General features: G+C 39.2%; 1 protein-coding gene across 1 annotated transcript in view; it reads right to left on the minus strand.

Moving 5' to 3' along the window:
- Positions 1-27,567, minus strand: part of PLG (plasminogen) — a 53,288-nt gene that overhangs the window by 20,311 nt on the left and 5,410 nt on the right. Inside the window, exons 3-13 of the mRNA XM_008007746.3 lie at positions 27,351-27,457; positions 24,013-24,127; positions 22,070-22,209; positions 19,954-20,074; positions 18,109-18,227; positions 16,405-16,567; positions 16,022-16,167; positions 12,333-12,492; positions 3,059-3,240; positions 2,393-2,541; positions 147-240 (exon numbers count right to left, since the gene is read on the minus strand). Coding sequence (XP_008005937.1) covers positions 147-240; positions 2,393-2,541; positions 3,059-3,240; positions 12,333-12,492; positions 16,022-16,167; positions 16,405-16,567; positions 18,109-18,227; positions 19,954-20,074; positions 22,070-22,209; positions 24,013-24,127; positions 27,351-27,457 — 1,496 coding nt within the window. The remainder of the gene's footprint in view (positions 1-146; positions 241-2,392; positions 2,542-3,058; positions 3,241-12,332; positions 12,493-16,021; positions 16,168-16,404; positions 16,568-18,108; positions 18,228-19,953; positions 20,075-22,069; positions 22,210-24,012; positions 24,128-27,350; positions 27,458-27,567) is intronic.

The raw sequence follows: 27,567 nt of genomic DNA on the forward strand, positions 1-27,567 counted from the left end.
TCAAGATACCCGTGCTGAAGAGTGGGGTCTGGTGGAGAGGGCAGCCATCTCCTCCCGAGAACCACTCCGCTCAGAAGCCCTTTTCCTTTTTTGTTGCAAATCCATGTTAAGGAAGCAGTTTCCTTACCAAAAAGAAGGCAACCTACCACACTGAGGGACATCACAGTAGTCGTAAAGTTTTCTTGGATTTGTCGTGTAGCACCAGGGACCACCTACATCACCATCAGGGTTACGGCAGTACTGAAAACAAGAAGGCATGTAAGCTCCAGCTCACATGGGGCAGGAGAGGGAGAAGGTGTTCTGAGGCTCGTACATTTCATGTCTATCCTTAGAAGACATAAGGGAGTGTTTCTTTTCCCTTCCTTCCTTTTTTCTTTTTCTTTTTTTTTTCTTTTTTTTTTTTTTTTTTTTTTTTTGAGATAGAGTCTCACTCTTGTCATCCAGGCTGGAGTGCTCAGTGGCACAATCTCAGCTCACTGCAACCTCCACCTCCTGGGTTCAAGCGATTCTTCTGCCTCAGCCTCCTGAGTAGCTGTAACTGCAAGTGCGCACCACCATGGCTGGCTAATTTTTTTGTGTGTGTGTATATTTAGTAGAGACGAGGTTTCACCATTTTGGCCAGGCTAGTCTCGAGCTCCTGACCTCAGGTGTTACACTTGCCTCAGCCTCCCAAAGTGTAGGGATCACAGGTGTGAACCACCACGTCTGGCCTCTTCTTCCTTCCTATTATTATTATTATTGTTATTGTATTTTTTTGGCAAAGTTATTTTTTGAATGCTCTAAAGCCGTCCGTCCTGTGCCCCTGTTCAAAAGGAGTCATGAGGCCACACCCCTGGACAGGGAGTGGTGACCCTGAGGGGACTGGGTCTCCCCTTCAGGAGCCTGACCCAGTGGAGGTCTTAGAGCCCCAGCACCGAAGGACAGTGGGACATCATTGATGTGCATTGTCCCTGGAGGGCACTGTGCTCTCCTGCCCAATGAAGCCTGTTTGCTGTTGATTCAGAAACATTTATTTCCATGCATTGTGCACCCTCTACGGGGCAAGACACAGAAAGGCAGTGTTATCCTTCCCTTCATATGATACTGTGATAGAATAAGAAATGTGTATTTGGTCTCTGCCCTCCCAGTTCCTGACACAGAGCTCCTAAATCCCTTGGGAGTTCCTGAGTGAAGGGAACATCTTTTGTTCAAATGAAGCAACTCTTGGTGGGTTCCTGGATAGTCTTAGGATGGGGCTGGTTGCCAAGGGAACCAAGCATGTGATCAGAGGGTTGGAACTGTTCAGCCCCCCACGTCCAACCTCCAGGGAGGGAAGAGGAGCTGAACATGAGCTGGTCTCCAGTGGCCAATGATGTATTCAACTGTGCCTCTGTAATGAAGCCTCCATAAAATCCCAGCAAGACTGCACTTGGAGAGCTTCTGGGTTGCTGAACACTTGGGGTACCAGGGGCTTGTGCACTGAAGAGGGCATGGAAGCTCTGAGCCCCTTCTGACATGCCTTGCCCCATGCATCTTTTCTGTCTGGCTGTTCACTGGAATCCTTTGTAATATCTTTTATAATAAATGGGTAAATAAAAGTAACGTGTTCCCCTGAGTTCTCTGAGCCACTCCAGCAAAGTAATCAAACCCAAGGAGGGTCATGTAGAAAAACAGATTTTTGTCCAGTTGGGCAGAAGTACAGGTCACAGCCTGGAACTTGGGACTGGCATCTGCAGTGGGGCAGTCTTGTGGGACTGAGCCTTAACTTACGGGATCTGACACTGTCTCCAGATACAGTGTCAGGACTGAGTTACATTGTAGGACAGCCAGCTGGTATCTGCTGGAGACTTGTTTGGGGCGTGAGGAGAAATCACACCCATCTGGTGTGAGAAGTGTTATGTTGCATGGGTGTGACAGTGGGGGAACATAGACACTTTGGTTTTCCATATATCTCATCTTCCCTATACACAGGCCCCAAAGTAAACCATCACAGGGAATGCACGAGGCTAAGGGAAGTCCCATGGTGACCTGATGGCCCATCCAAATCTTTTCTAGAAAAATCTGACTTAAACTTCATAAAGGGCAACTTTGATTACCGGAGCCTAGCATACAAACACTAGAAACTAGAAACAGTGCCCAGTAATGGAAACTTTAAAGAAATGTCACTAAAGGGAAGAGGCCTGAGAACCCTCACATGCGTGGAGGTTTCCTGGCCTGTGCTGCTTGTATTTTCCATACTAAGGCCTATTATATTCTATCTTAGCCCCCTGATGCCTTTCCAATATTTTCTTCTGCCCCCTCTCCCAGCTTACAAAAAAGAGCAGTCCAGGCAGATTTTCTGTAGTGCAGAACCAATTCTGTTTGCGAAGATTGGTGAGCAAAAGGCAAAAGAGTCCAAATCAAAGTGACTTACGTTTTTTTCCAGACCTGCCCGTGGATTTGTCTCTGGAGTGAAAATGCGGTGGCTGTGGGGCTCCTGGGCAGCCCATTCCTGGCATGGTGTCCCGGTAACAGTGGTTGCCTTCTTGCCTCGGTATCCTTTCCCATTCCCAAACATACAGTCTGTACAGGGGAAAAAATGGATGCTTATGAACAGCCGCATAGACCCAGGATGATATGGAATCAATACAGTCATGTCAGATTTCTCTAGGATGACATGAGAATCAGGGGCAACATTCCTCAGAAACTGCAGTGCTGAAGACTGCAATGAACACTGCCCACCTTAAGGAATTACTGGAGATGCTTATTGGCTTGGAAAGAATCACACATATGGCAGCATGATAGAATAGGAATTTGGACTGGGACACTGAGATAACCCATTTTAGAACAAGGTGAGTGGTTAAGTTGAGCACCCTGGAGGGTTTGCACCTGTGCTAAAGGCACAGCCCACTCACGTTGTGCCAAAAGTCACACCTCTGCCTCCTCCAGAGAGTGCACTGAGGCTTCCTTCCACATGGCCAGACCCTCTAAAAACATTTGATTTCCCATGTGGCATGGAAGGCTTCTGCATCAGTGGGATTTTCCATGGTTTTTCATCCCAGCGTCCAAGTGTGTAGATGTCTAGCCACAGATTTCTTACCTTCCTCGGAAGGAGTCTCTGCATCTGGAAGTTGGGCAACAGGCGGAGGTGCTGCAACACTCCCTTCTGTTCCTGAGCATTTTTTCAGGTTGCAGTACTCCCACCTGACGCTGGGGTCCGTGGTAAAACACCAGGGGCCTTTATCGGCATCTGGATTCCTGCAGTAGTTCATTGTCAGGCCACTGGAAATTCCAAAACAATAGAGGTCACAAGAGGTGGGAGAATATTCAGGGGCACCCAGCACCCTCTACGTTTTGTTCTAACAAAGTGTTAACAAGTGGCTCTGAAATAGGTGCAATAATGTTGTACCAAGCACAAATGGTCCTCAACTTCTGAACAACTGTGTACATTTCAAAGACAGATTTTAATTTTTATTTAAAAAATCAAAAGTAGGATATGCTCCATATTAAAAACTCAGATCATACATAAATCTGTAAATAACAGAATCAGAATATCCTCCTCCCACCTTCTGCCAAATACATTTCTCAGGGATAACAGGTACAGATTTTAAAGTGTATATTTTATATTTTTATGCACATAAAAATGTATCTCTAACTGTTTAGCTCTCTGTATTTCTCTCTGTAGGACTATATTGTGACATGTGCATTGGAACTAAAATATATTTCTCCAAGGAGGAAATGACATCCAAGATGGTATCATTCCTGGGCCAGTCACCTTACTCTAAGTACTCATAGTGTAACTAGAGGGCTCTACTTTTACTATGAAAAACAACCATGAAAATAGTGTTACTGTCAATACCGTGTCAGGTGTGCCAAGTGGGTTTGTTTCTGCAAGACTTATCAGAGCTGCCCTGGGAAACTAGCTCCCAGGCAGGATGTCGTTTCTTTAGGGTGGGTTCCTGGGCAGGACATCGTCTCCTGCTCTCAGTCCATCCTCTGCTGGCCACAGTCACTCCAGGTCTGAGGGCATGGGGGATGAGTTGACAGAACAGTGGGACTCAAGACATAAAGGGAGACTGCTGGGTAGACCATGGGATCTGAAGAGGTTGGGCAGCTACGGAGGAGTCCGAAAACAAGGGAGTAAGAGGCAAAGAAGACGAGGACCCCGGGCTGGGGGGATCTTGGAGGATGTGCTCCCCTTCATGCCTCCCAAAAATGTTGCTCCAACCTCTCAGTATCCTCTTATTCATGACCTGTGACTGTCTGAGAAAACGGGAAATGTATTATGTACCATGGGAATGCAACATTGTCTCTCTAGAGACTGCACATGTGATCTAGTCTCAAGCCCAGACACCCCATTTGAGGAAGCTCATAGTCCAAGCAACTGAATGTGTGAAAAGGCTGAGCACTTGAAACAGATTTCCACTCTTTTCAATTGAGGTATACTTTTACATAGTGTGAAATGCACAGATATTTTATTATTATACTTTATGTTCTAAGGTACATGTGCACAATGTGCAGGTTTGTTACATATGTATATATGCACCATGTTGGTATGCTGCACCCATTAACTCGTCATTTACATTAGGTATATCTTTTAATGCTATCCCTCCCCCCGCCCCCACCTCACAACAGGCCCCGGTGTGTGATGTTCCCCTTCCTTTGTCTGAGTATTCTCATTGTTTAATTTCCACCTATGAGTGAGAACATGTGGTGTTTGGCTTTCTGTTCTTGCGATAGTTTGCTGAGAATAATGGTTTCCAGCTGCATCCACGTCCCTACAAAGGACATGAACTCATCCTTTTTTATGGCTGCATAGTATTCCGTGGTGTATATGTGCCATATTTTCTTAATTCAGTTTGTCATTGATGGACATTTGGGTTGGTTCCAAGTCTTTGCTATTGTGAATAGTGCCGCAATAAACATACGTGGAAATGCACGGATCTTAAATGTCGTTTGGTGAGTTTTGATGATCACCTGTACTTGTGTAACCCACACTCCCATATGATACAGAATACTTCCAATACTCTAGAAACACCCTGTGTCGAGGCTCATTCAATTCCTGCTACCCTCTTCCCACTGCCAGAGGGAAATACTATTGGTTTCCTTCACCGAAAATTCGTTTTGCCTCTCCTCAAACCTGATATAAATGGACTGACACAGAATATACAATTTTGTATCTGCCTTCTTTCCTTAATATAATATTTTTGAGTTCCATCCATCCTATTTGAGAGAGACAGTCACTTTTTCATTTTAATTGCTTAATAATATTCCATTATATGAATAGATCACAAATTATCGATTCATTTTCTCATTGATTGACATTGTAGTTGTTTACAGTGTGGGGTTATAAGAACTAGAGCTGCTGTGAATATTTTTGTAGATCTCTTTGTGGACTTCTGTTTTCATTTCCATGGGGTAAATATTCAGGAATAGAATTGCAGTTTTGTGGGGTAGACTCATATTTATTTAACTTTACAAAAAACCAGCAGACTGATTTCCAAAGTGGTTGTACCATTTTGTACTTTAACCAGCATGTGAGAGAGCTGCTCATCCTCACTCCACATCAGTGACAGCACTTATTGTTGTGTCTTCTTAATGATACCCATGCCCATTAAGTGTTGGTGACATCTCATGATGGTTATAATTCTTATTTCTTTGATGGCTAAGATGTTGAGCATTTTTTTTGGGTGCTTATTGTCCATCTGTCCATCATCCCCTGAGAAATTTCCTATTCAATTCTGTTGCCCATTTTAATTAGGTTGTTTGTCCTCTGATTAGTGAGTGGGAGAAACGTTTATACTCTAGATACAAATCATTTGTCAGATATATGGATGGAGAGGATTTTTCTTCCAGTCTGCTACTTACCTATTGATTTTTTTAACAATGGCTTTTAATGAACATAATTTTCATTTTATGAAAGCCCAAATTATAATTTATTTTCTTTCAGCTCTAGTGTTTTCTGGGTCCTGCCTAAAAAATATTTTGCCTTCCTCAAGTTTGTGAAAATATTATATATTTCTCTGGAATTATTTTATTTCAGCTTAAGTTTTAGCTTTTACATTTAGATCTAGGAGCTTTTGCACATTAATTTGGGGTGGAAAGTAGAAGTCAAAATTTGTTTTTGTTTTTGTTTTCTAGATGGATATCCAGTTGTTTCACAATGATTTTGGAAAAGATGTTTTTCCCTATTGAATTGCCTTGTCACCTACATAGAAACTAAATTTATCATATATATGTGGATCTGTTGTTGGACCATCCATTTCTATATCTGTATACTTTTTTTTTCCAGTACCACGTATCTTGTTTACTGTGCCTTTATAAGTCTTTACCTTTGGGTAAGTAGGTCCTCCAACTTTTTTCTTCCCTTTAAATATTGTCCTGGTGATTCTAGCATATACATTGTCACATTTAAAAAAAAGAAATGACTGCTGAGAATCTGCCTGGGTATGGGCTGAATCCAAAGATCAATTTGGTGAGAAGTGATATTGACTCTCTTAACATATAAGCGTGATATATCTTTAGATCTTTTAATTTCTTCCTTAACAATTGGGAATGGGCTGAATTCAAAGATGAATTTGGTGAGAAGTGATATTGACTCTTTTAATATATAAGCATGATATCTCTTTATTTAGATCTTTTGATTTCTTCCTTAACAATGTTTTTTAGTATGCAGTATATAGTTCTTGTGCATATTATGTTAAATGTATCACTAAATATTTTGTGGTTTTGATACTATTGTCAGTGATATTGCTCATTTTTATTTTCCAGTTGATTATTGGCAGTGTATAAAAATACAACTACTTTTAATATATTGGCTATGTATATACTTATGTGTTCTCCAATCTTGCAAAATTTAATCATTAGTCTTCAGGACTCTCTGCATCCATTAATTAAGCTTTCTGTGAATATAGGCTGTTTTACTTCTTCCTTTCCAAACTTTAGGCCCTTTCTTTCTTTCCTTCCTTTTTTTCTCTCTTTTTGTTTTCTTTTCAGGTCTTACGGCAATGGTTGTGACCAATGTAGTAAAATGCTGATTAGAAGTATTGAGAGCAAACATATTTTTCTTATTCCCAATCTTAGAAACAAAACATTCATCTTTTACCATTAAGTTGATGTTATCTGGAGGTCTTTTGTAGATGCCCTTGATCAGGTTAAAGAAGTTCCAGTCTATTCATAGTTTGCTGAGACATTTTATCGTGGATGAGTGTTAAATTTGTCACATTTTTCTTCTGCATCTATTGACTTAATCATATGATTTATCACTTTTATTCTGTTAACATGTTGGATTACATGGATTGTTTTGTAAATGTTAAGCTAGCCTTGGATTCTTGAAGAGAAGTGTCACTAGTTTGGGATGTTCATCATGTTAATGATTAAAATTTTGTTACATCTTTTTATGTTTATGTTCACAACACATAATGTGCTATAGTTTCTCACAATATCCTTGTCTACTTTTTTACAACTAGGGTTTTTTTTTTTTTCTCACAAATTGAGTTGAGAAGTGTTCCCTTGTCCTCTATTTTCTGTAACAGATTGTGAAGAATTGGATTTTTTTTTAATAATAAAATTTCTAATGATGCCATCTGGGCTTAGAGTGTTGTCTGTGGGAAGTTTATTGATTTATTAATATATATTAACCTGTTAAAGATTATATACACATGTTGCTTTTAGTAGATATCAGGTTGGTTAGAAATTCAGTTTATTCAGTGTCCAATTTGCTTATTTTTTTTTTTCTAAGGAATTAGTCCTATTATTTAGGTTATTGAATTTGTCAACATAAAGTTGCTCTCGATATTTATTAGCTTTAATATGTAAAGGATCCTATAGCAATGACTCTTCCCCTTTTTCACTCCTGATGTTGGTGGTGGTGCTCCCTCCTTTGTTTGTCATCAGTTTAGGCAGAGTTTTATCAATCACATGGATCTTTGAAAAGAACCAACTTTCTGCTTCATGGATTTACTCAATTGTTTGTCTATATTCTTATACACTGGATTTCACTGACTTTCATTCTTTCTTTTCTTCCACTTACCTTGGATCTCATTTGCTTCTCCTTTTCTAGATTTTTAAATTATCTTAAATCAACAGTTCTCAAAGTTTTTGGTCTTAGGACCCCTTTAACTCTTAAAAAGTATTGGGGATTCTAAAGACCTTTCATTTCGTAATATATACTATGAACATCCGAAACTAAAAATGCTTTTAAACATAATAGACAATCACACATTTTATTAGCCATCAGAGAGATAATGTGATCAAACATTATGTAGCCTCTGGGAAACTCTACTGTACACTTATCAGGAAATGAAAGTGAAATGGTAAATAAAATCTTTTTTTTTTTTTTTTTTTTTAATTTTAAAGTGTTTTAACCTCATAGACTGTTTCTGAAGGGATCTCAAGAGAATTCTTCAGGTTTCTCCAGACCATACTTTGAGAAATGCTATCTTAAGTCATTGATTTTTACATGTTTCTATTTTCTACTCAAAGCATTTAAAGTTATAAAACCCTAAAAACATTTGCTGCATCATGCAAAGTTTGATATATTGTATTTCTACTATTATTCAGTTCAAAACTTTTCTAAATTCCTTGGTGATTTCTTCTTTGAATTACGAAGTATTGGAAATGTGTGGTTTCATTTTCAAATATTTGATAATTTCCCATTTTTTTTTGTTATTTATATCTCATTTAATTCTGTTTTGCTCAGAAAACAGACTCTATCATTTTAATTCTTTTAAATCTATTGAGACTTGCTATAAGGCCACACATATGGTATATGTTGGTGAATCCTCCATGCATACTTGAATGTGTATTCTGCAGTTTGGCGTAGTGTTAAATAGGTTGACAATTTCCTTTAAAACATATATATTCTTTCTGATTTTTTGTGTATTTTTTCTATTATATTTTGTTTGAGAAGATGTATAATCATACAGAGAGAGACGTTAGGATATCTCCAACTCTAATTGTGGGCTTATCTGTTCATCTCTTTAGTTCTGCCAGTTCTTGCTTCATATATCAGAAGGGCTCCTATGAGAGTACAACCCATAAATCTTAATGAATAAACCTTTTTTTACTTAAGAAATAACGTTTTAATCTTGGTATTATTTCTTGTAGATTACTTTGGGATTAACATTACCACTCCAGCTTTCTTCTGATTCTTATTTTCATGGTACATCATTTTCCACACTTGTTTTTTGAGCTAGCTCTTTACAATTAAAGAGCATGTATGGTAAAAAGAACACAATTGGGCTTTGAGTTTTAATCCGTGTAACAATCTCTGCCTTTTATGTGCAATGTTTAATCCCTTTATATTTCATATAGTTAGGAGTATATTAAATATACTTTCAGTTCAGTTTAAGCCTACAGTAATGCTATGTATTTTCTCTCTTTGCCATATCTTCTTCATTCTTTTTTCTTTCTTTCTGTCCTTTTGGATAAATGGAATATTCTTATTATTATCTATTCCTCTAAGTTTAAATTTTTTTAGTTGCTCTAGGATTTACAATAACCCTTTTTAACTTACCACCTTCTACCATTTGTTTATATTATATAACTTCATGGATAATGTAATAAACAGAACAGTATACTTCCATTTATCTCCTACATTATTTATGTGACTATTTAAAAATTTTTTACTTTTACATACGTTAAAATCGCAATACATTGTTATCATTTTACTTCAAGTAGTCTATTATTATCTGTTTGTTTGTTTGTTTGTTTTGAGTCTCGCTCTGTCGCCCAGGCTGGAGTGCAATGGCACGATCTCAGCTCACTGCAACATCTGCCTCCTGGGTTCAAGCGATTCTTCTGCCTCAGCCTCCTGAGTAGCTGGGATTACAGGCATGCACTACCATGCCCGGCTAATTTTTTATTTTTAGTAGAGATGGGGTTTTACCATGTTGGTCAGGCTGGTCTTGAACTCCTGACCTCATGATCTGCCCAGATCGGCCTCCCATCAATTATCTTTTAAAGAAATTAAGGCATTAAATATAAATATTTTACATTTGCCATTTCCAGGGTTCTTCATTGCCTAGTATAAAGTTCCCATCAGGCACTACTTTTCTTCTACCAAAATAGATTGCTAGAACATCTTTTATTATATAAGCCTAGTAATGAAATATTCTCTTAGTGTTTTTTTTTTTTATTTGCTGGGGGGAGGCAGAATATGTATTTATATAACATTCATTTTCAAGGGATATTTTTGCTGAATATAACATTCTATGTTAATCCTTTTTATTTTTTTTCTATCACTTTAAAGTTGTTATCTGATTGCTTCTGACCAGCATAGTTTCTGACGAGAAGGCATCAGTCATTTTTACCACTATTCTTCTGTGTAAACACATGTGTTCTTCTTCTGGCTTTTAATAAGATTTTTCTTGTTGCTTCAAGTGTTTTTTTCTGTCCTAATATCTCTTTTCTCTCTTGTGACTTGCTTTACACATATATGAAATCTTTTGATATTTTTGATATTTTCACAGGTACTCTTGAGGCTCTGTTTCTTTATTTTTTCAATCTTTGTATGTGTGTACTGCAGTTTGTATCACTTCTATTGAATTATTTTCTAGTTAACTTTTTCTTCTGCAATGTCTAACCTGATGGTAAGTCTATCCAGTAAATTTTTCACTAAACATGTACATTTTTTAGTTATTCAATTTCCTTTTGGCTATTTTATAATTTTCCTCTGTTGATATTATCCATTTGTTTCTTGCATGTTCATGTTTTCTTTAAATCCTTGAACACAATTATGATACGTATATTTCAAATCTTCTTGCCAATTTCTTCATTTCTGGGTCTGTTTGTATTGAGTGCTTTTTCTCCTGGTTATGGACCACACTGTCTGGTAAAGTTATAAATTTAGGTCACACATTGTGGATGCCACATAACTGAGCAACTTGATTTTGTTGTTTGCCTCTAAAGAGGGTTGAATTTTCTTCTGGCAATCAATTAACTTACTTGGAGATGATGCTGATTTTTTTAGACTTGCTTTTCAGCTTTACTATACTGCTTCTGGAGTGGCCTTTATTATGGGAATACACTAATCCTACTTCCAAAGTATGGCTTTATGTGGTGACTACTGAATGCCCAAGATGTTCAGCGAGGTCTCTCTTCTGGCTGGTCAGAACTCAGATATCCCCAGTGCTATGTGAGCTCTGGCATCTCCATTGAACTCGCTGTTCCCCTGCAGTTATTCTTTCCCCAGCAGCTGTTCTTTATCCTACTTTCTCTCTGGAACCTCTCCCTGTGCATATGCAGCTTTCTATGTAGCCAAAGACTTGAGGGCTTTTCTGTGGACATTCCTGGAGCTCCTTTCCTCCACAAATCCTTTCATGTTATTACCTAACTTAGAAAATCTTAGTTGTTTTAGTAATCCCAAACTCCAGTCTCCTTCCTCAGTTCAGCAAGACTGCGGTGGTCGGCTTGGGCTTCATCTCCTTGGTCTTCAGCCCAGGAGGGGTCTCCAGGAACAAAACTGAGGGTATTATGGGGTTGATTTCATTTGATTCCCTTTCTAAATTATCTCAGTTTATCTGTTCTCCAATATGTAAAAACGGTTTTTTCGATATATTGTATACTCATTTATGGAAGAAAGGCTGTCCTTGTTAGACCTGGTTTTCTGTTCATCTAATGGCCTCTTTCGCTTTTCAGCACCTGTGTATCCTACTTTTGTTCTTCATCTCCTAGCAACCCATATCCTTTCAGACCACTGGGTGCTCAGGACCCACTGTGTTTATACAGGTCAGAATATATATATATTTTTATGCTATATATATTCTAATATACACACACATATATGTGTACATATATACACACATATATGATATACAAGTATATCATAAGTATATACAAGTATACATATACAAGTATATACAAGTATATGATATACATATATGTGTGTATATGCACACATATGTATACATGTATATGTGTACATATATTCATACTTATATAAAGTATATAAAGTATACATACTTGTGACCCAAGACAAAAATAGCAAATTCAACCTTCATTTCAGGGGTTGGAGGTTAAAATGATAGATTTCTATGGTAGAAATATTGCACTGATATTTAGTGGGCATTGTGGAATGGTACTGTTTCTAAGCATTTGCTCATATATACTCCTGAGTTTTCAATTAATGTGACCTCATCACCTGCAGATGTCCTCCTGCTTCCATAAAACTACTCAGGAAATATAGCCAGCCTAAAATTTATCTTCCTTCAGGCCCTTTCTTCAAAAGCAAGGTTCTTGAGACATTTTTCTACACATTCTGGGTCTAAGAGAAATTTGGTCCCAGGAAGTTGGCTTGAAGCATGAAGCATGGCTCTTTTAACAGAAATTTCATTTGGCTGATGCCCCTCTTACAGTAAAAATCAAAGACATACGCATTTGGGTAGTTTTCTGGGGTCTTCTGATGCCGGTGTGGTGTCATAGATGACCAAGATTGACACTTCTTTCCTGTGGTGGTGGTGGAGGATGTGCCTCGGTAGCTCTGCCCATCACCATGGTAGCACTCCTGGACCACAGGGGTAAGCTCAGGTGGTGCTGAAATTAAAATAAAAGAAATCAAGCTTAACAATTACTGAAAAAAAAAGAAGCATGACGCAATTTATGACAAAAACAATACAGTAGCCTCTGAGAATTATGACTGTTCTCTTTTCTGTATTAGCAGACAGATTAACATAAAAAATAGATTTATAGCATTGTAGAACATTAATAAGTTCTTAGTAATATTTCACTTAAAACCTGGGTGGGAAAGAACAGATAGAGTACTTAAAATTGGAAACTGCATTTATGTGCAAGCTCTTTTTTATGGATCTCTACTGAGTGTTCATGAGAACAAGAGGGCAGATGAGAGGAGGATGCATTAGGCAGTGCAGACTGTGAATGGTGTGTGGCTGTCAGTCGGGGGCAGACATGAAACCTTTGCACATTTCTCTAGATCCTTCCCCAAACAAAGCCAAAGACCAAAGCTTCTGGGTGATAGGGCAGGAGATGGCCCTGCATCTAGGACTGCAGGCAAAGATCCACAGCTTCTAAGAGAGTGGTGGAGCCAAAAATCTTATTCCCTTGGAGAAGTTACAGGGAATCCTCTTGTGCCCAACATCCTGCATTGCAATGAAACAGAAGCCTACTACTCTTTCTTTCCAAACCCACCACAGGTACAAGTTTCATCAGGAGGAGGCAAAAGAACACTGAAAAATCACTACTTTCAAAGCCGAGCTGTGCTCAACTGGCCTAAGAGGGAGGTAGGCCAGGGAGATAAGTATTCTCCTATGTCCACCAAAAAGTGAGCACTCAGTAACAAGAAACAGCCTGGTGTCCGTGGGGTTAGATTATGTGTATGAAGATATCTCCTCTGTAGTGCAGGCATGCAGTGACTGCTGAAATCTGGAGAAAACTCTTCAGCACCCCAGGCCCCACTCTAAGCAAAAGATAGCAGCAGCACATCACTGGAGGAATTTATTTCTGTTTTGCACTTAAGGTAAAACTAGCAACCACAAATCCCAAATTCAGTTAAACTAGTGACTACATTGACTCAATTATCCACAACATATATTTGCAAGAGAAGGGTGTCCGTTTCAAAGTATAAATAATATTTACTGTAACCTCTACTGTTCTTCTATTTATAATGTCTTGTGTTTGATTAAAGAATTACAAGACACACCAAAAACCCAAGGGGGGAAAAAAAGCCACTGTTGAATAATAAAGCAATCCAGAGAAGTCAGACTTACAGAAGATGCCATCTGGAAGCTATCAGATTGGGATTGTGTGATACCTACGTTAATATGTTAAACGATCTTGTCGTAATGGTGGACAATATGCATGGATAGGTAGAGAATTTCAGCAAAGAGATGGAAACTATAGAAAAGAGTAACATGAAAATGCTAGAAAAAAAGTCACAATATCAGAGATGAAGAATTCTCTCAGTGGGCTGAGGAGATGACTAGACACAACTGACAAAATAATCCATAAACTTGGAAATAGTTACTAGAACTTATCCAAACCAACACACAAAGAGAGAAAAAGAGTTACTGAAAAAAAAAAAGAGAAGAACAAGCTTACAAGATTTATGAAACAACATGAATGTTCTAACACATGGGTACTTAGAGTCCCAAAAGGAAAATACAAAGAGAGAAAAGTGAAAAAAGAAACATTTGAACATATAATGGCTATGAATTTTACAAGGACAATGAAAATCGACAATCTAGGCTGGGCACAGTTGCTCACACCTGTACTGTCAGCACTTTGGGAGGCCAAGGTGATGGATCATCTGAGGTCAGAGTTTGAGACCAGCCCGGCCAACGTGGCAAAACTCTGTCTCTACCAAAAATACAAAAATTAGCTGGGCCTGGTGGCACATGCCTGTAGTCCCAGCTACTCAGGAAGCTGAAGCAGGAGAATCACTTGAACCTGGGATGTAGAGGTTGCAGTGAGCCGAGATTGCGCCACTGCACTCCAGCCTGGGTGACAGAGTGAGGCTCCATCTCAAAAAAAAAAAAAAAAAAAAAAAAAAAAAGAGAGAGAAAAGAAAAAAATCAACAATTTATAAATCTAGGAACTCAGAATATCTCAAGCAGATTAAACACAAAGAAATTCATAATAAACACATCATAGTCAAACTGTTGAATAACAAAGATGAGTAAATCTTAAAGGTAGTCAGAGAAAAATGACCTATTGAAAACATAGGAACAAAGATCAGATTTCTAGTCAAACTATTTAAAACAGAAGATAATGGAACATCATCATTAAAGCGTTGCAAGGAATGAAACTCTCAACTCAGTGTTTATATTCAGCAAAATTACTTTTAAAAACTGAAGGCAAAATACTTTTTCAGACACTGAAAATCTGAAAGACTTCAACAGTAGCAGACCTGTGCTACAAAAAATGCTAAAGGTTGTTTTTCACAGAAAGAATCTGACACCAGATGGAAATTGAGATCTACCTCAAAAGATGAGAAGCACCAGAAATGTAAAATAAAGAAAGAAAGAAAATATTTAAAATAGTTTTATTCTTAATCACTTTAAGACACAACTAATTAGGGCAAAAATAGTGTTAATGTATTGTGAGATCTATGACATAGTAGAAGTAAGCTTCTATTCCAAAGAGTGATAGTGTAGCATTTTGGGAGGGTGGAAGTAGAATTGCAATGATGTAAAGTTTTTGTATGTCAAGTAGAATTATATCATTTGAAGGTGGAATGTGAAAAGTCAAAAATGTATATTACATTGTAGAAAATACTAAAACCATTAAAAATTAATGTAATAAGTAAGTAGTGGAGATAAACTCAATCTGAATGAAGGCAGAAAAAGATGAAAAAAGGAACAAAGTTTAAATGGGACAAAAAGAAATAACTAACTTGATGGTATATATAAATTCAACTCTATTAACAATTGCATTAATGCAAATGGTTTGAACATCTCAATTTAAAAGCTGAGATCAATTTAAAAGAGATACAAATTTAAAAGATATATCATACAAATACTAGTGAAAATAGAGCTGTAAGACTGTATTTATATCACCATAAAGAGAGTTCAGAACTTCAGAAAAAGGAATATTCCCAGAGATAAGAAGAAACATTACATAATGATAAAGGAGTCCTTTCATCAAGAAGACATAACAATCCTAAATAAATATGTGCCTAACAACAGAGCTTCAAAATATACAAAACAGAGTTATGATCTAAAAGAGAAATAGACTAATCTACAGTTAAAGTTGGACACATCACCATTCATCCTCAGTAGTCAATGAAGGAGGAGACAGACAATCAGTAAGGATACAGAAGAACACCAGCAACCAACTTCACCTAAATGACCTTGAGGGAACATCCCACCCAACAACAACAGAAGACACATTCTTTTCAAGAGCACATGAAACATTCACCGAGATGACTATATCCTGAACCATAAGACAAACCTCAACAAATCTAAAATAACTGAAATCATATAGGGCACACTCTCTGACCACAAGAGCATTAAACTAACAAAGCTACTGTATATTGTGATGACGCCACTGGTGTACAAAAATAAGGAGAGCACTTGGGCCCTCAGTAAGCTCCCATACCCTTGCTTACCTGTGGGATCCAATGGTTCCGTGGATACTGGGGAGGACTCACAGGACGGTATCTTACAGTACTCCCACCGCACTTGGCTGTCGGTTGTATAGCACCATGGGGCCTTTTCTCCATCAGGATTGCGGCAGTAGTTTTCATCCAAATTTCTGAAAAAGAAGTGGTTGTGAGTTTAGCTTTCCAAAAAAAAAAAAAGTCTGGGGAACCACACTTTGAGAACAACTGTTATGGGAAAAAACGTGCTAAAGTTCATTTCCTTTACTTATGACTAGATCAGTTTTTCTTTGAGAATACTTTATCCTGCATTCCTATAGTAACTAAAACTAAGGCAAAGTCAATGGGATTTCACATTCCATAGCAGCAGAATGAGACTGGAGGGGACTTACTTGCAGGGAAAGTTTTCTGGTGTCCTGTTATGTGTGTGAGGGGTCTGTGCACTCCAGCGCTGACAGGTGTGCCCGGACACGGTAACAGCCACATCTCCGCGATAGTTTTCACCTGTTCCCTTCAGACACTGGTAGGTGGGACCAGAAGATGGTGGAGGTGTTGCTTGAATGGGAAAAATAAATTACAATGAATAATTTTTTTCTTTTTGAGACAGACTCTCACTCTGTTGCCCAGACTGGAGTCAGTGGCATGATCTCAGCTCACTGCAAACTCCACCTCCCAGGTTCAAGTCTTTCTCCTGCCTCAGACTCCCAAGTAGCTCAGAATATAGGAGAGTGTCACCATGCCTGGCTAATTTTTTTGTATTTTTAGTAGAGGTGGGGTTTCACCATATCGGCCAAGCTGGTCTTGAACTCCTGACCTTGTGATCTGCCTGCCTCTGCCTCCCAAAGTGCTGGGATTACAGGCATGAGCCACTGTGCCCAGCCCTACAATGAATAATTTCAAAATAGAGAACGCACAGATGGATGTTATTAAGGAGGATGGCTGCAGGGTGCTCTGGCCTGCTTGTCTTCTCCTCAGCCTCTCTTGGAGTTTGGCACTTGAAAATTGTTTCAAGTTTTCAGAAGAAATAAATTTAGTAGCATCTATGCCTGTGAGACCCTTTCATGAGGAACTCCTTCAGGGAAAGACCCTTGGGTAGATGCTTCTTTCTATGTTCTCTTTGCTCAGTTCTTCCTACCTGGTAAGTATCAACACATGTCACCTCCCACCCCGAATTCTCACAGACACCAAAGGTCCACTCTATTTCCTGAAGAATAAATTATTCACTGAGTAGCCATGACTGAATGGCACCCAACATTCCATAAAAGCCAAACAGCAGGGAAAGAGTCCATGGAAAGAAGGCAAAAAACACCTCCAAGGAAAAGTGTGCGCATCCGGAAATCAAGACATTCTTGAGGAAAAAAAGAAGATGACAAAAAGAGAAACTGAAAAAAGGAGAAATTGATATTCACACAAAGGGAGAATGCCTGAGGAACTTCTGCTTTCGAAGGACACGTGTCAGAGGAAAGGAGGGGAGGCCAACCCTCACTGAATCCTTTTTAACCTTTCATGCCTGTCTTTGTCTTAGTGTGTAATCCTTTGCTTCAAATTCTCAGAGAGGAAAATACGATAAAATTGTTTACTCCACATCATTTCTACTAGGTCTGCCATTTCATCTTCTCCTCCTGAACTCTTCCCCACCCCCACCCCTCACCCTCTGCTCCCCAAGTTGGAAAAACTAGACACCCACAGACCTGAACATTGTAAACAAAGACACTCTTTGTTTACAAAACAACTATTAGAACTCTGGTTAAAATGAAATTCATGTGTCAGAGAGCATGGGTCTGATTTCCTTTTAGCACAGAGAAAAGTAGAATAGGACGAACAACACCCAAAGCCTACATTTCAGTGAACTTCTGAGGCGGAAGTTTCAGATGCAAAGAAAGAAAAATATGATAAATGGATGCTCTGATCAATCACCTACAGTAACCAATAACCATAACTCTTTTAAACCAGCAATAAAATAAAGACCAATAACATCCCATAGGACTCGTAGGTCACTTTTCAGAGGCTGCCCTCAGGCACTGACACGTGTTTTCTTCTGATTTCAAGAACAGGGCAGGTCAGAATCCTGGAATCTGGGTGTACGCCATACTCACTGCAGCGGGGGATGTCGCAAAGTTCCCAGCGCTTGTTGGGGTCGGTGGTGAAACACCAAGGCCGTGGCTCCCCATCGGGGTTACGACAGTAATTCTTCTTCAGGTTCTTGTTTGGAAATCTGAATGGACAAGAAATATTTTAGTAGCATGGAACATTTACGTTCACGGATGAGACTCTTTTTCAAGAGCAAACATTGAGCACCTGCTGTGTGCTAGGCACAGTTGGGCACGGAGGAGGTAATTGGATGAAGGCTGTGTTCAGAGATGGCAACTAGGAAACAAGGCTGGCCCCGTATTCCAAGGACTTTCTTTTTCTGTTTTGTTTTCAGAGACAAGGTCCCACTTATTGCCCAGGCTTGACTTGAACTCCTTGAACTCACTCAAGCAATCCTCCCGCTTCCACCCTTTAAGTAACTAGGACTACAGGCATGTGCCACCATGCCCAGCTGCCAAGCACTGTTTTACTAACAGTTTACATGTGTAAAAATCACTCAACAGAATCAGTGACCTTATCATTTTGGCTATCTGGAAAACTGATGTAAGCAAACTCCAGTTATTCAACCACAAGTAATAGCAGTCTTTAAAATGCAAAGTGCTCCCTGACTAAAGATACTCATCTAGTACCTAATAGAGCCAAGAAATGGGCATCTTCGTAACTTAAAGGAATGGTCTTCTGATTTACCAGGCTCTGCTCCCACCAGCCTTGAAGCTTAGAAAAACCAAGAGGAGAAGCTGTGCTCCTGCAAGGGTCTCACCATGCAGTATGGGCTGGATCCTTCCTCAGTGGGGCCCAATGGCTAGGGCTGTTGGATGCACTCCATGCCTGGTGGCCCTCTGCACTTATTCATTCCCTCTCTGAGATTGTAAATGCTTACTAGGATGGAAAGAGGAGCCAGCAGCGGCTTAAGCAATCCTCTTCTCCTTCTGGTTTCCTGGAAGTGACTTTACCCAGTTTTGGACCATTAGGCCTTTCCTGTATTTCTCCTTTGAAGGAAAATGGCAGCTGCTGTGTTTTAAGCTAGCGATTTGGAGTGGGAGGTGTACAAATTCAGTAGAGCTGCTTTCCACAGTGGAATCTGTGGCTCAACCTCATTTCTGCTTTCTTGAAAGCCCTGGTATGGCCCTGTAGTCATTATAGAAGGAAGAGAAAGACCAGAAGCCACTGTGGAATGGGAGGTGTTTTCCAGCACAATTAATGTGAAATAGAATACTCACACAACCTTATTCTTGGAAACATCGTGACTTTCTAGAGCAAGAAGCTTATTGTCATTCTAAATTCATGGTCCCCTTAGAGAATCTAATGGAAGTTATGAATCCTCATTCCAGAAAAATGCACTGATGTAAATACACATAAAACATCTGGGATTCACAAATCCATGATATCTGCTCATAGGTCAAAGGTTAGGAGACATGAATCTTATTGGTACGAAGGGAAAAGAAAGACAAGGAGTAAAGAGAAAAGAAAAATATTTGGGAAATACACCAGCAACATGTGTGTGTGTATTTCTCAAGACAGATGTTAATGTATTCATACCCACATTAGTGTTTGAATGTGTGTGTGCATCAGCTGAGGATCTGGTTATTAAGCAAATCAGATTCAGAGGGTGTGACATTCTGGATTTCCAACAAATTCTTAGAAAACATCCCTGCTGCTGACCCACGGACCACATTTTGAGCAGCAAGAATGCGTATTTCACTTGCAGTCTTGTGGGAGGATGTTAGCTTTGAAATTAAAAACATCAGACGTTCACTTCTTGAGGAATGCTAAAATATTTAAATAAAAGCAAATGTCTGATAAAGCTGCAGAGACTTAAACGTGGAAATGTTTTTCCCAGTGAGACTTACTTGGAAGGAATGTATCCATGAGCGTGTGGGCTCTGAGAGTCCCAGGCCTGGCATTCCAGTCCAGACATGGTCTTGGAAATTTTGCCATCATAATTTTCTCCACTGCAATGCATACATTCATCTGGACAGAGTGGGAAGGAAGGACAGAGAGGAAGAAGAAAACTGAGATGGATGAAGCAAAATAGACATTAAACACCAGAATCCTACTCACTTAAGTGCGACTTGCCCCTCATTCCGATGTAATTCACAACAGGCACTTGGCAATAAAATTGGCAATAAGGACTCAGGATTTTCTAACATAATCCAAATGTCATTTTCCTTTTAAACCGTAGCATTCACATATTTTAGTCAATACCCCCTCAACTATTGTAGTCGTGGCCAAATGCAGAATTTCCATGAGGCCATGTCCTTAAACCAGGATGTGCAGGCCAGTGGGGAGCCAGGGGTGCATATATTCTCAGGAGTCTACATTCTCCATTAGGAGTTTTCAATATTTGGCATCTTCATTTCAATAATGATCTTTACAACTTTGTATGAAATTATTCTGATCATTCCGTTGACTGCTGAATGAGCTGGCACCTTCTCAGGGTTTTAGTCTGGAGTTTTTGTTTATGCTCATGACCTCATGGAGAACAATATTCACCTGAAGTGACAGCGCTTCTCTTTTTATATTGTTGAGAAACAGGATTGGCTCTTTTTTGCAAAATTATTTGCAAACTTAAACTTTGATTCAGAATGATTGAAGTAACATGGTGAGGCAGAGTAATATGGGACTTAAATTTTATGGAGTACTAAGGAAAACAGGGGCAGACTTAATATAAAAGTGATGCATTGGTGGCACTTAAGGACAAGTACCTATAGCATGGTGTACAAATAAAGGACCCCCGTGATTCAAGTAGGTGGAAGTGATGTTGGAACTGAGTTGTCACACAGCACCACATCCACACTGTCACACACCAATCTCACCTTTATTCATTCCCTTTTGCACTAACAAATGTAGCCAGAAATGTGAAATGAAGACAGATTTTTCAGTAGGATTTAAAAAAAAATTTTTAGCATTGACCTTTGAGGTGCACTATTAAATTGGTCAGTCCATGAAAATAATGGATTGCTGATTTGAAAACTGGTTCCTTGTTTAGCTTCAACAAAACAGCGAAGTTTACCGCATCAAATGTGTATTGTTTATTTGATTTTTATTGATTTTGTTGTTTTATTTTAACTACTTAATTGCAAATCTGTCTTGGGGTTAACACTGTGTAAGAGTTTTAAGCATAAGAAGTTTGTACTTAGAGTTTAGATTTAGTTTTTTTTTTTTTTTTTGAGATGGAGTCTCACTCTGTCGCCCAGGCTGGAACGCAGTGGCGCGATCTCGGCTCACTGCAAGCTCCGCCTCCCGGGTTCACGCCATTCTCCTGCCTCAGCCTCCCAAGTAGCTGGGACTACAGGTGCCCGCCACCTCGCCCGGCTAATTTTTTGTATTTTTAGTAGAGACGGGGTTTCACCGTGTTAGCCAGGATGGTCTCGATCTGCCGACCTCGTGATCCACCCGCCTCGGCCTCCCAAAGTGCTGGGATTACAGGCGTTAGCCACCGCGCCCAGCCTAGATTTAGTTTTATATTTGTACATGTTGATACAGTATTTTAATAAAAATAATTCAGGTCGACTGGGCATGGTGGTTCACGCCTGTAATCCCAGCATTTTGGGATGCTGAGGCAGGCAGATCACCTGAGGTCGAGAGTTCAAGACCAGCCTGACCAACATGGAGAAGCCTTGTCTCTACTAAAAATACAAAATTAGCCAGACTTGGTGGCACATGCCTGTAATCCCAGCTACTTGGGAGGCTGAGGTAAGAGAATCACTTGAACCTCGAGGCGGAGGTTGTGGTGAGCCGAGATCGCACCATTGCACTCCAGCCTGGGCAACAAGAGCAAAACTCTGTCTCAGAAAAAAAAAAATTCAGGTTAATTCTGGGGGTCTAAACAAAGTTTAGCTCCTTTCCGAGAGGTGAATACGTTACTCAATTATTAATAATATCCTTGTGGGAAGGGGCTTGGCAACAAATTATTTTACAGGGTGAAGGGCAGAAATGAAAACATTTTCTAGAGCCACTTCTGACCTTCACACTCGGGAATGTCGCAGTAGTCAAATCTCTGTTCTGGATCAGTAGTGTAGCACCAGGGCCCCTGCCCATCGTTGTCTGGGTTCCTGCAGTAGTTCTCCTCCAGTCCCTCTGAAGGGTGTGTAGCAGGTGAGAATCTGGGGAGGATGGAAAAGAAGCACTTAGACTATGTTCTAAAAATCAGCTTGCTATTAGCAAGGCAGAAGGAGACACTCTTGATTCTCATCTGAGATTGTCATCCAAATGCATTTCAGCTGGGTGCTGCAGCATTTGCGTGGCCAGATTTTCAATTTCTCTATTGATAGGCTGCTTCTGGCACAGTAGCTAATATTACCATTGCTACTGTGACAGCCAAGGCTTAGACAAAGAGTCAAGGTATTTTTATTGCACAGTCAGGAGAAATATAAAGGCCTCAAAAGCCTGCCATGGTCTTAATTCATTCCAAACACCTGCTTTTGTCACTTACCTTTCTCCCTGTAAAAATTCTCGTAGTTAATACCGTTTTGTCCATGTGAACTATGTGCCAGGAATTCCACTAACATCTTTCTACACATTCTCTCTTTTAGTCCTAATAACAAAAACCATTTGAGGAAGATGTTATTATCCCTGTTTTACAGAAGGGAAGACTGAGTGGCAACGTAAAACAAAACAAAACAAAACGTTCCTAAGCGTAAATAGCTATGAAGAAGCAGATCAAGAATTCAAAGTTGATCTGTCTGATTCCAAAATCCTAGTTTTCTCTGAAATGCAGCTTGACTTAATGGGAGATGGAGGAGGGAGTTAAGCTTATTTTCAGTTCTAGAGATGAGTTGCTGTATAGAGACAACCATTTAGATGAAAATCACAAGACTTGCAGTCTAGAAAGGCAGATTTTATTTCTGGTTCTTCTGTGAACCTATTTGGGGTAACCCCACCCCCCCAAGACCTCAATTCCCTCATAAAGATAAGCCTAGACTACCTCGTAAAAATGGCCCAGAGTGTCTCCATGGCCCTCGATAGTCCCTGACTTCGCCATTTGGTTGAATCAGTTTTCATTATCTCATGGGGAATATTCGATCTGCTCATCTCATAGGGATATAGCAAAGGCAATTTGTTGAGTGTTGTGGGAATGGATAAAGGTGAGTAACAGGCACTAATTTCCTATTTGATAAGTGTCATTACTGAGAACTTAATGCCACCTAACACCAAACTGGGAAAAGTACAAAAAATGCACCAAAATAAATAATAGGCAAGTTGCGAGATTTGAATTTCACGTATCTTCATTTTCATTTTTATATTTTATTTACTCTTTTGCTCCACAATTTGAGTCGAACATGTGATGAGAGTTCTAACTTGATAGGTTTACTTCAGTCCCAAACATAGTCATCTTTGGTCTTTTCTCAGATTTGGCCTAAAACTCATAGTTTCATTGATTTTGTTTTTAACTAGGCATTCTTCTATGTCCTAGGTCTTCAAGAAACCTCCACACCCAAGGAAAAATAGAAAGTAACCATGTTCTACTGTGGTGCTATAAATAATTGAACATCGACATCAAAAAGATTCTTTCTGTCTGCTTATTCACATATTCTGGTTTGAATTAAAACTGATGAAATTATCCTAAATACAGTTGGCCCTCTGTATCCATGGGTTCCACATCCACAAATTCAACTAACTGTGGATGGAAAAGACTTGAAAAAGATGAGATAAAATAACAATATGACAATAAAACACAATACAAATAAAAACAATACTGTATAACAACGATTACATAGCATTTACATTATATTAGGTATTATACAAGAGAATGTATGTAGATTATATGCAAATACTGCACCATTTTATATAAGGGACTTGGGAAGCACAGATTTTGGTAGCCACAAGGGTCCTGGAATCAATCCCCCACAGACACAGAGGGACAACTGTACAGTAGATGAACACAAAGATGAAAGGGAAAGTCTTACTTAGGTCTGTGGGGAGAAGTGGAACTCCATTTTTGACAGGTGACGCCATTTTTTGTTTTGGACATCGTCCCTCTGTAATTCTTTCCATTCCCAGTCTTGCACTCTGAAAGATACACTGAAGGGAAGTCCACACAGTGGTCAAAGTCTTTCACAAGACACCACATGAAGGTCTGCACAGCACAGTCACGTTGAGAGAAAGATCTCATGCACCAGACCCCTTGTTTCTGCTTTCTAAAAGATCATCTTTTGTATCTGCAAAAAGGCTGCAGTAAACCGAGCCATTCCATACTTTGATTCATATATTCAAATGCTACTTATGAGCTCTCTGTGTATCCAGCCCCACCAGGATGCTGGGGACAGATGGGGCACAGTGCAGCCAGAGGCCTGGCCATCATGGAGCTCACGTTCTAGTGGGATCAGGCAGGAGGGTTACAGGAAATATTCAAGGAAAGAATATGAAATGAGATCACTTCATGATGATACATGTTACATACATGATGAGAGAGAGTGAGAGAATGGGGAAAGGGCTTTTTAGATGGGGGAACGGCAGGCTTTTCAGAGACTGAAAGAGATCCAACCCACTTCTATTTCTTCAGGCACCCAGTGATATGAAAAAGTGCCAGACAGGGCTATAAAATTGTGGTCTATTGTAAATGGTTTGCAGTAAAAGTTCTCAACCAGCTTCCACTCAACCAACTCACTAGTTAGCCAATGGGCCCTCTCCTGCCTTTAAAACAGTCTGGTGCCCACCTGGGTCCACATGCAGCTGGCAGGTGTTTGTTAGTGTGCCCACCCGTATCTGTTCCCCCCACATGAGTTATATGCTTACAACGAGTCATTTCTTGGCATTTTCCAACTTTCTTATAGTTATATTTAATCAAAGATGATCTAAACTGAGAAATGAACGTGAAAAGAAACAAAGCTCTTTTTTTGTTTGTTTTTTTTTTAACTAAATTAAATGTTTTTAAGGAGTTGAAACATGAATCATTTAAAAAATTGCTATCAAATCCATGGAGGGCAACCCACTCATATAGTTGACTATAAAGCTTGAGGAGGAACTCATAAAAATCTAAAGGTTTTACACATTCAGATTGATTAATAAATGTCGAGATATGGTCCACTTCAAAAATAAGGAAAGTGATGATTTTAGATGTTGCACTAGAGCATAGTTTATGCAGGAAATGCACCAGAGACCTTCTACTGGTGACCCCATATTCAAAGAAAAAAAGCCTCTGCTCTACCTCAAAAGGTGTCAGGTACACTTGTGTTTTCAATGAAAATACAAAATGTTTAAGATATATTTGAACCATCATTTAATGTTACCTACTTTAGTCGTTTTTTAATTCACTGATCCATCACTTGGGGAAAGTACTCCTAACATACCTACAGCAAACTAATGCTTTTAACCCAATACTACGTATTATGATTACAAGTACATCTTCATTGGGACCTAGTATTACAGTAGACATAAGATACTCATCAAAAGTGTAAACTCAAGGTACTTTGTGAAAGGGAGGTCTAGGGGTCAAGGAAGATTTGCAAAGGAGGTGATGATTGGGCTGACACCTAGGAGACAAGAAGGAGCTGGCACAGCAGGACAAAGGTGAAGAGGGTCCCAGGCAGGAGGGCGTGTGCTTGGAGTGGTGAAGGAACAGAGGTAAGGCCAGTGTAGAAAAGTTTAGCAAGCCAAGCAAACAGCAGCCGGGGGTTACTTAAATAATGCCGGGCCCTAGCACATTTGGAAAGTCTTTGGGTCTTATTTTAAGGGCACTGGGAAGGGCTTTAAACAGGGCAGTTACATTTCTAAGAGGTCATGTGTACAGCTACAAGTAGCCCCAACCAGTGGTGATAGGGTCTTGGACTTGGTGAAGGCAGTGTGGCTAGTGGCAAGTGGCAGAAGTAAATGTGATCTAACACTGTTCCTGGCAAAACCCTGGCAGGTAAGTTAGCAGCAGGTCAATATCCCACAGCAAAGAAACAAGGACCAAAAAAAATGACTGACTTTTGACTTTTCGCTTCTCTTTTGTTTGTATGTACCCACCAGAGTTTACATAACCTTTTGCTCCCTTCTGTCACTTTGAAAACAAGCAAACTAAAGCCTTCAAACTTCAGACTTCAAACTCAACCTACAGTCATTCCTATGTTCCTTCTGGTTAACAATTTACAAATGACATATTTAAATGTTAGCATTTTGTAGACAGAATCAGGCTTTTTTTTTTTTTTTTTTTTTTTTAAATCTGGTACAATTAGGTGATCCTATTTACTTTACTGCTTGCTTGCTACTTGTAAGAACTAATAACTTCACCAGATAAAGTTTAGATTTAATCTATACTTTAATCTCAAGAATTAGAGATAAACAGTGGTAAGGAAGAAAGTACAATGCATACAACTAATGAAACCCAGGAAGATGAGTTAATGCGTAGAAATAATTCCAACCCAAATAAATACTATTTAAAATGCGACTTGGAGTTTTGCCGTGATACTAGACACAATATGGCAAATCATACTCAAGAATACAAGGACTAAGGTGTTTCCAGTCCTCTTTAACACTTGTGATGCAGAATATTTGGAGAGCTAAATTGTTATTATTAACGGTCTTAATACCTGGCCACCAACATAGTGTAGGAAACAGTTTTTAAAGTGTCATACATCCCTTCAAATCTTCATACGCTTAATGAAACATTTGCACATCTAAAAAGGCATGCAATTTCTATTGAAATCCCATCTACCTCTTATTCTAAACAGTGGGACTATTGACCCACATTTTAAAATAAACTATAAAAAAGGAACTGTAACTTTTGCACATTTTTAAAAGACAACATTTAAGAAATCTGAGAAAAATATAGACCATGTCTCCCAAAATGTGAGTAAGAATGAAAATAAGATTTGTGTCCCAATCCAAATGTTTCTGAGGATTAGAACACCTCAGTATTTCTATTTTACAAGACTTCGTCCAGATGATAGGGCCCAAGGACCATGGTCCCCCTGCAGAATAAGAAGCCAAGATCAAAAGGAATGCTTAGACTTCCCATCTCCTTGTTAAATATAAAATAATATTTTAAAAATCTTATTTTCAGAGTCATAGAGGTAGAAATGATTTTGTAAATCCAGTCGTTTCATGTTTTGAACAACAAAAAAATTAAACCCAAGAGGTGAAGTAATATACTCAAGCTGACATGGCTAGTTAGTAATCAAATCCTGTTCTAACTCAGAATTCAATTTTACGACCCCATAGTGCCTTCCTCCTCCGGTCTTATAAATTAAAGATAGAATAGACAAGGAGGAAGAGTGGGAGGATGGGGAGGACAGAAGGAGGAGGAGGAAGAAAATGTACTCACCTTTCTTTTCAAATAAAACGACATCTCTCATCCTAAAGACAATGGAGGACTTCCTGTTTTCAGCCATTATCACACATTGTTGCTCTTTACTGTGATATTGGAATGACCTGCAGAAAAAAGCAGGAAATCCAATAAGTGTTTTACTTTATTTAAAGAAAACAAATGTTTATTAATAAGTGATGTGATACATGCTAAAGATCATTGAATCTCTTGATGG

This window comes from Chlorocebus sabaeus, chromosome 13 (genome assembly GCF_047675955.1).
Source record: "Chlorocebus sabaeus isolate Y175 chromosome 13, mChlSab1.0.hap1, whole genome shotgun sequence".
Classification (NCBI taxonomy): domain Eukaryota; kingdom Metazoa; phylum Chordata; class Mammalia; order Primates; family Cercopithecidae; genus Chlorocebus; species Chlorocebus sabaeus.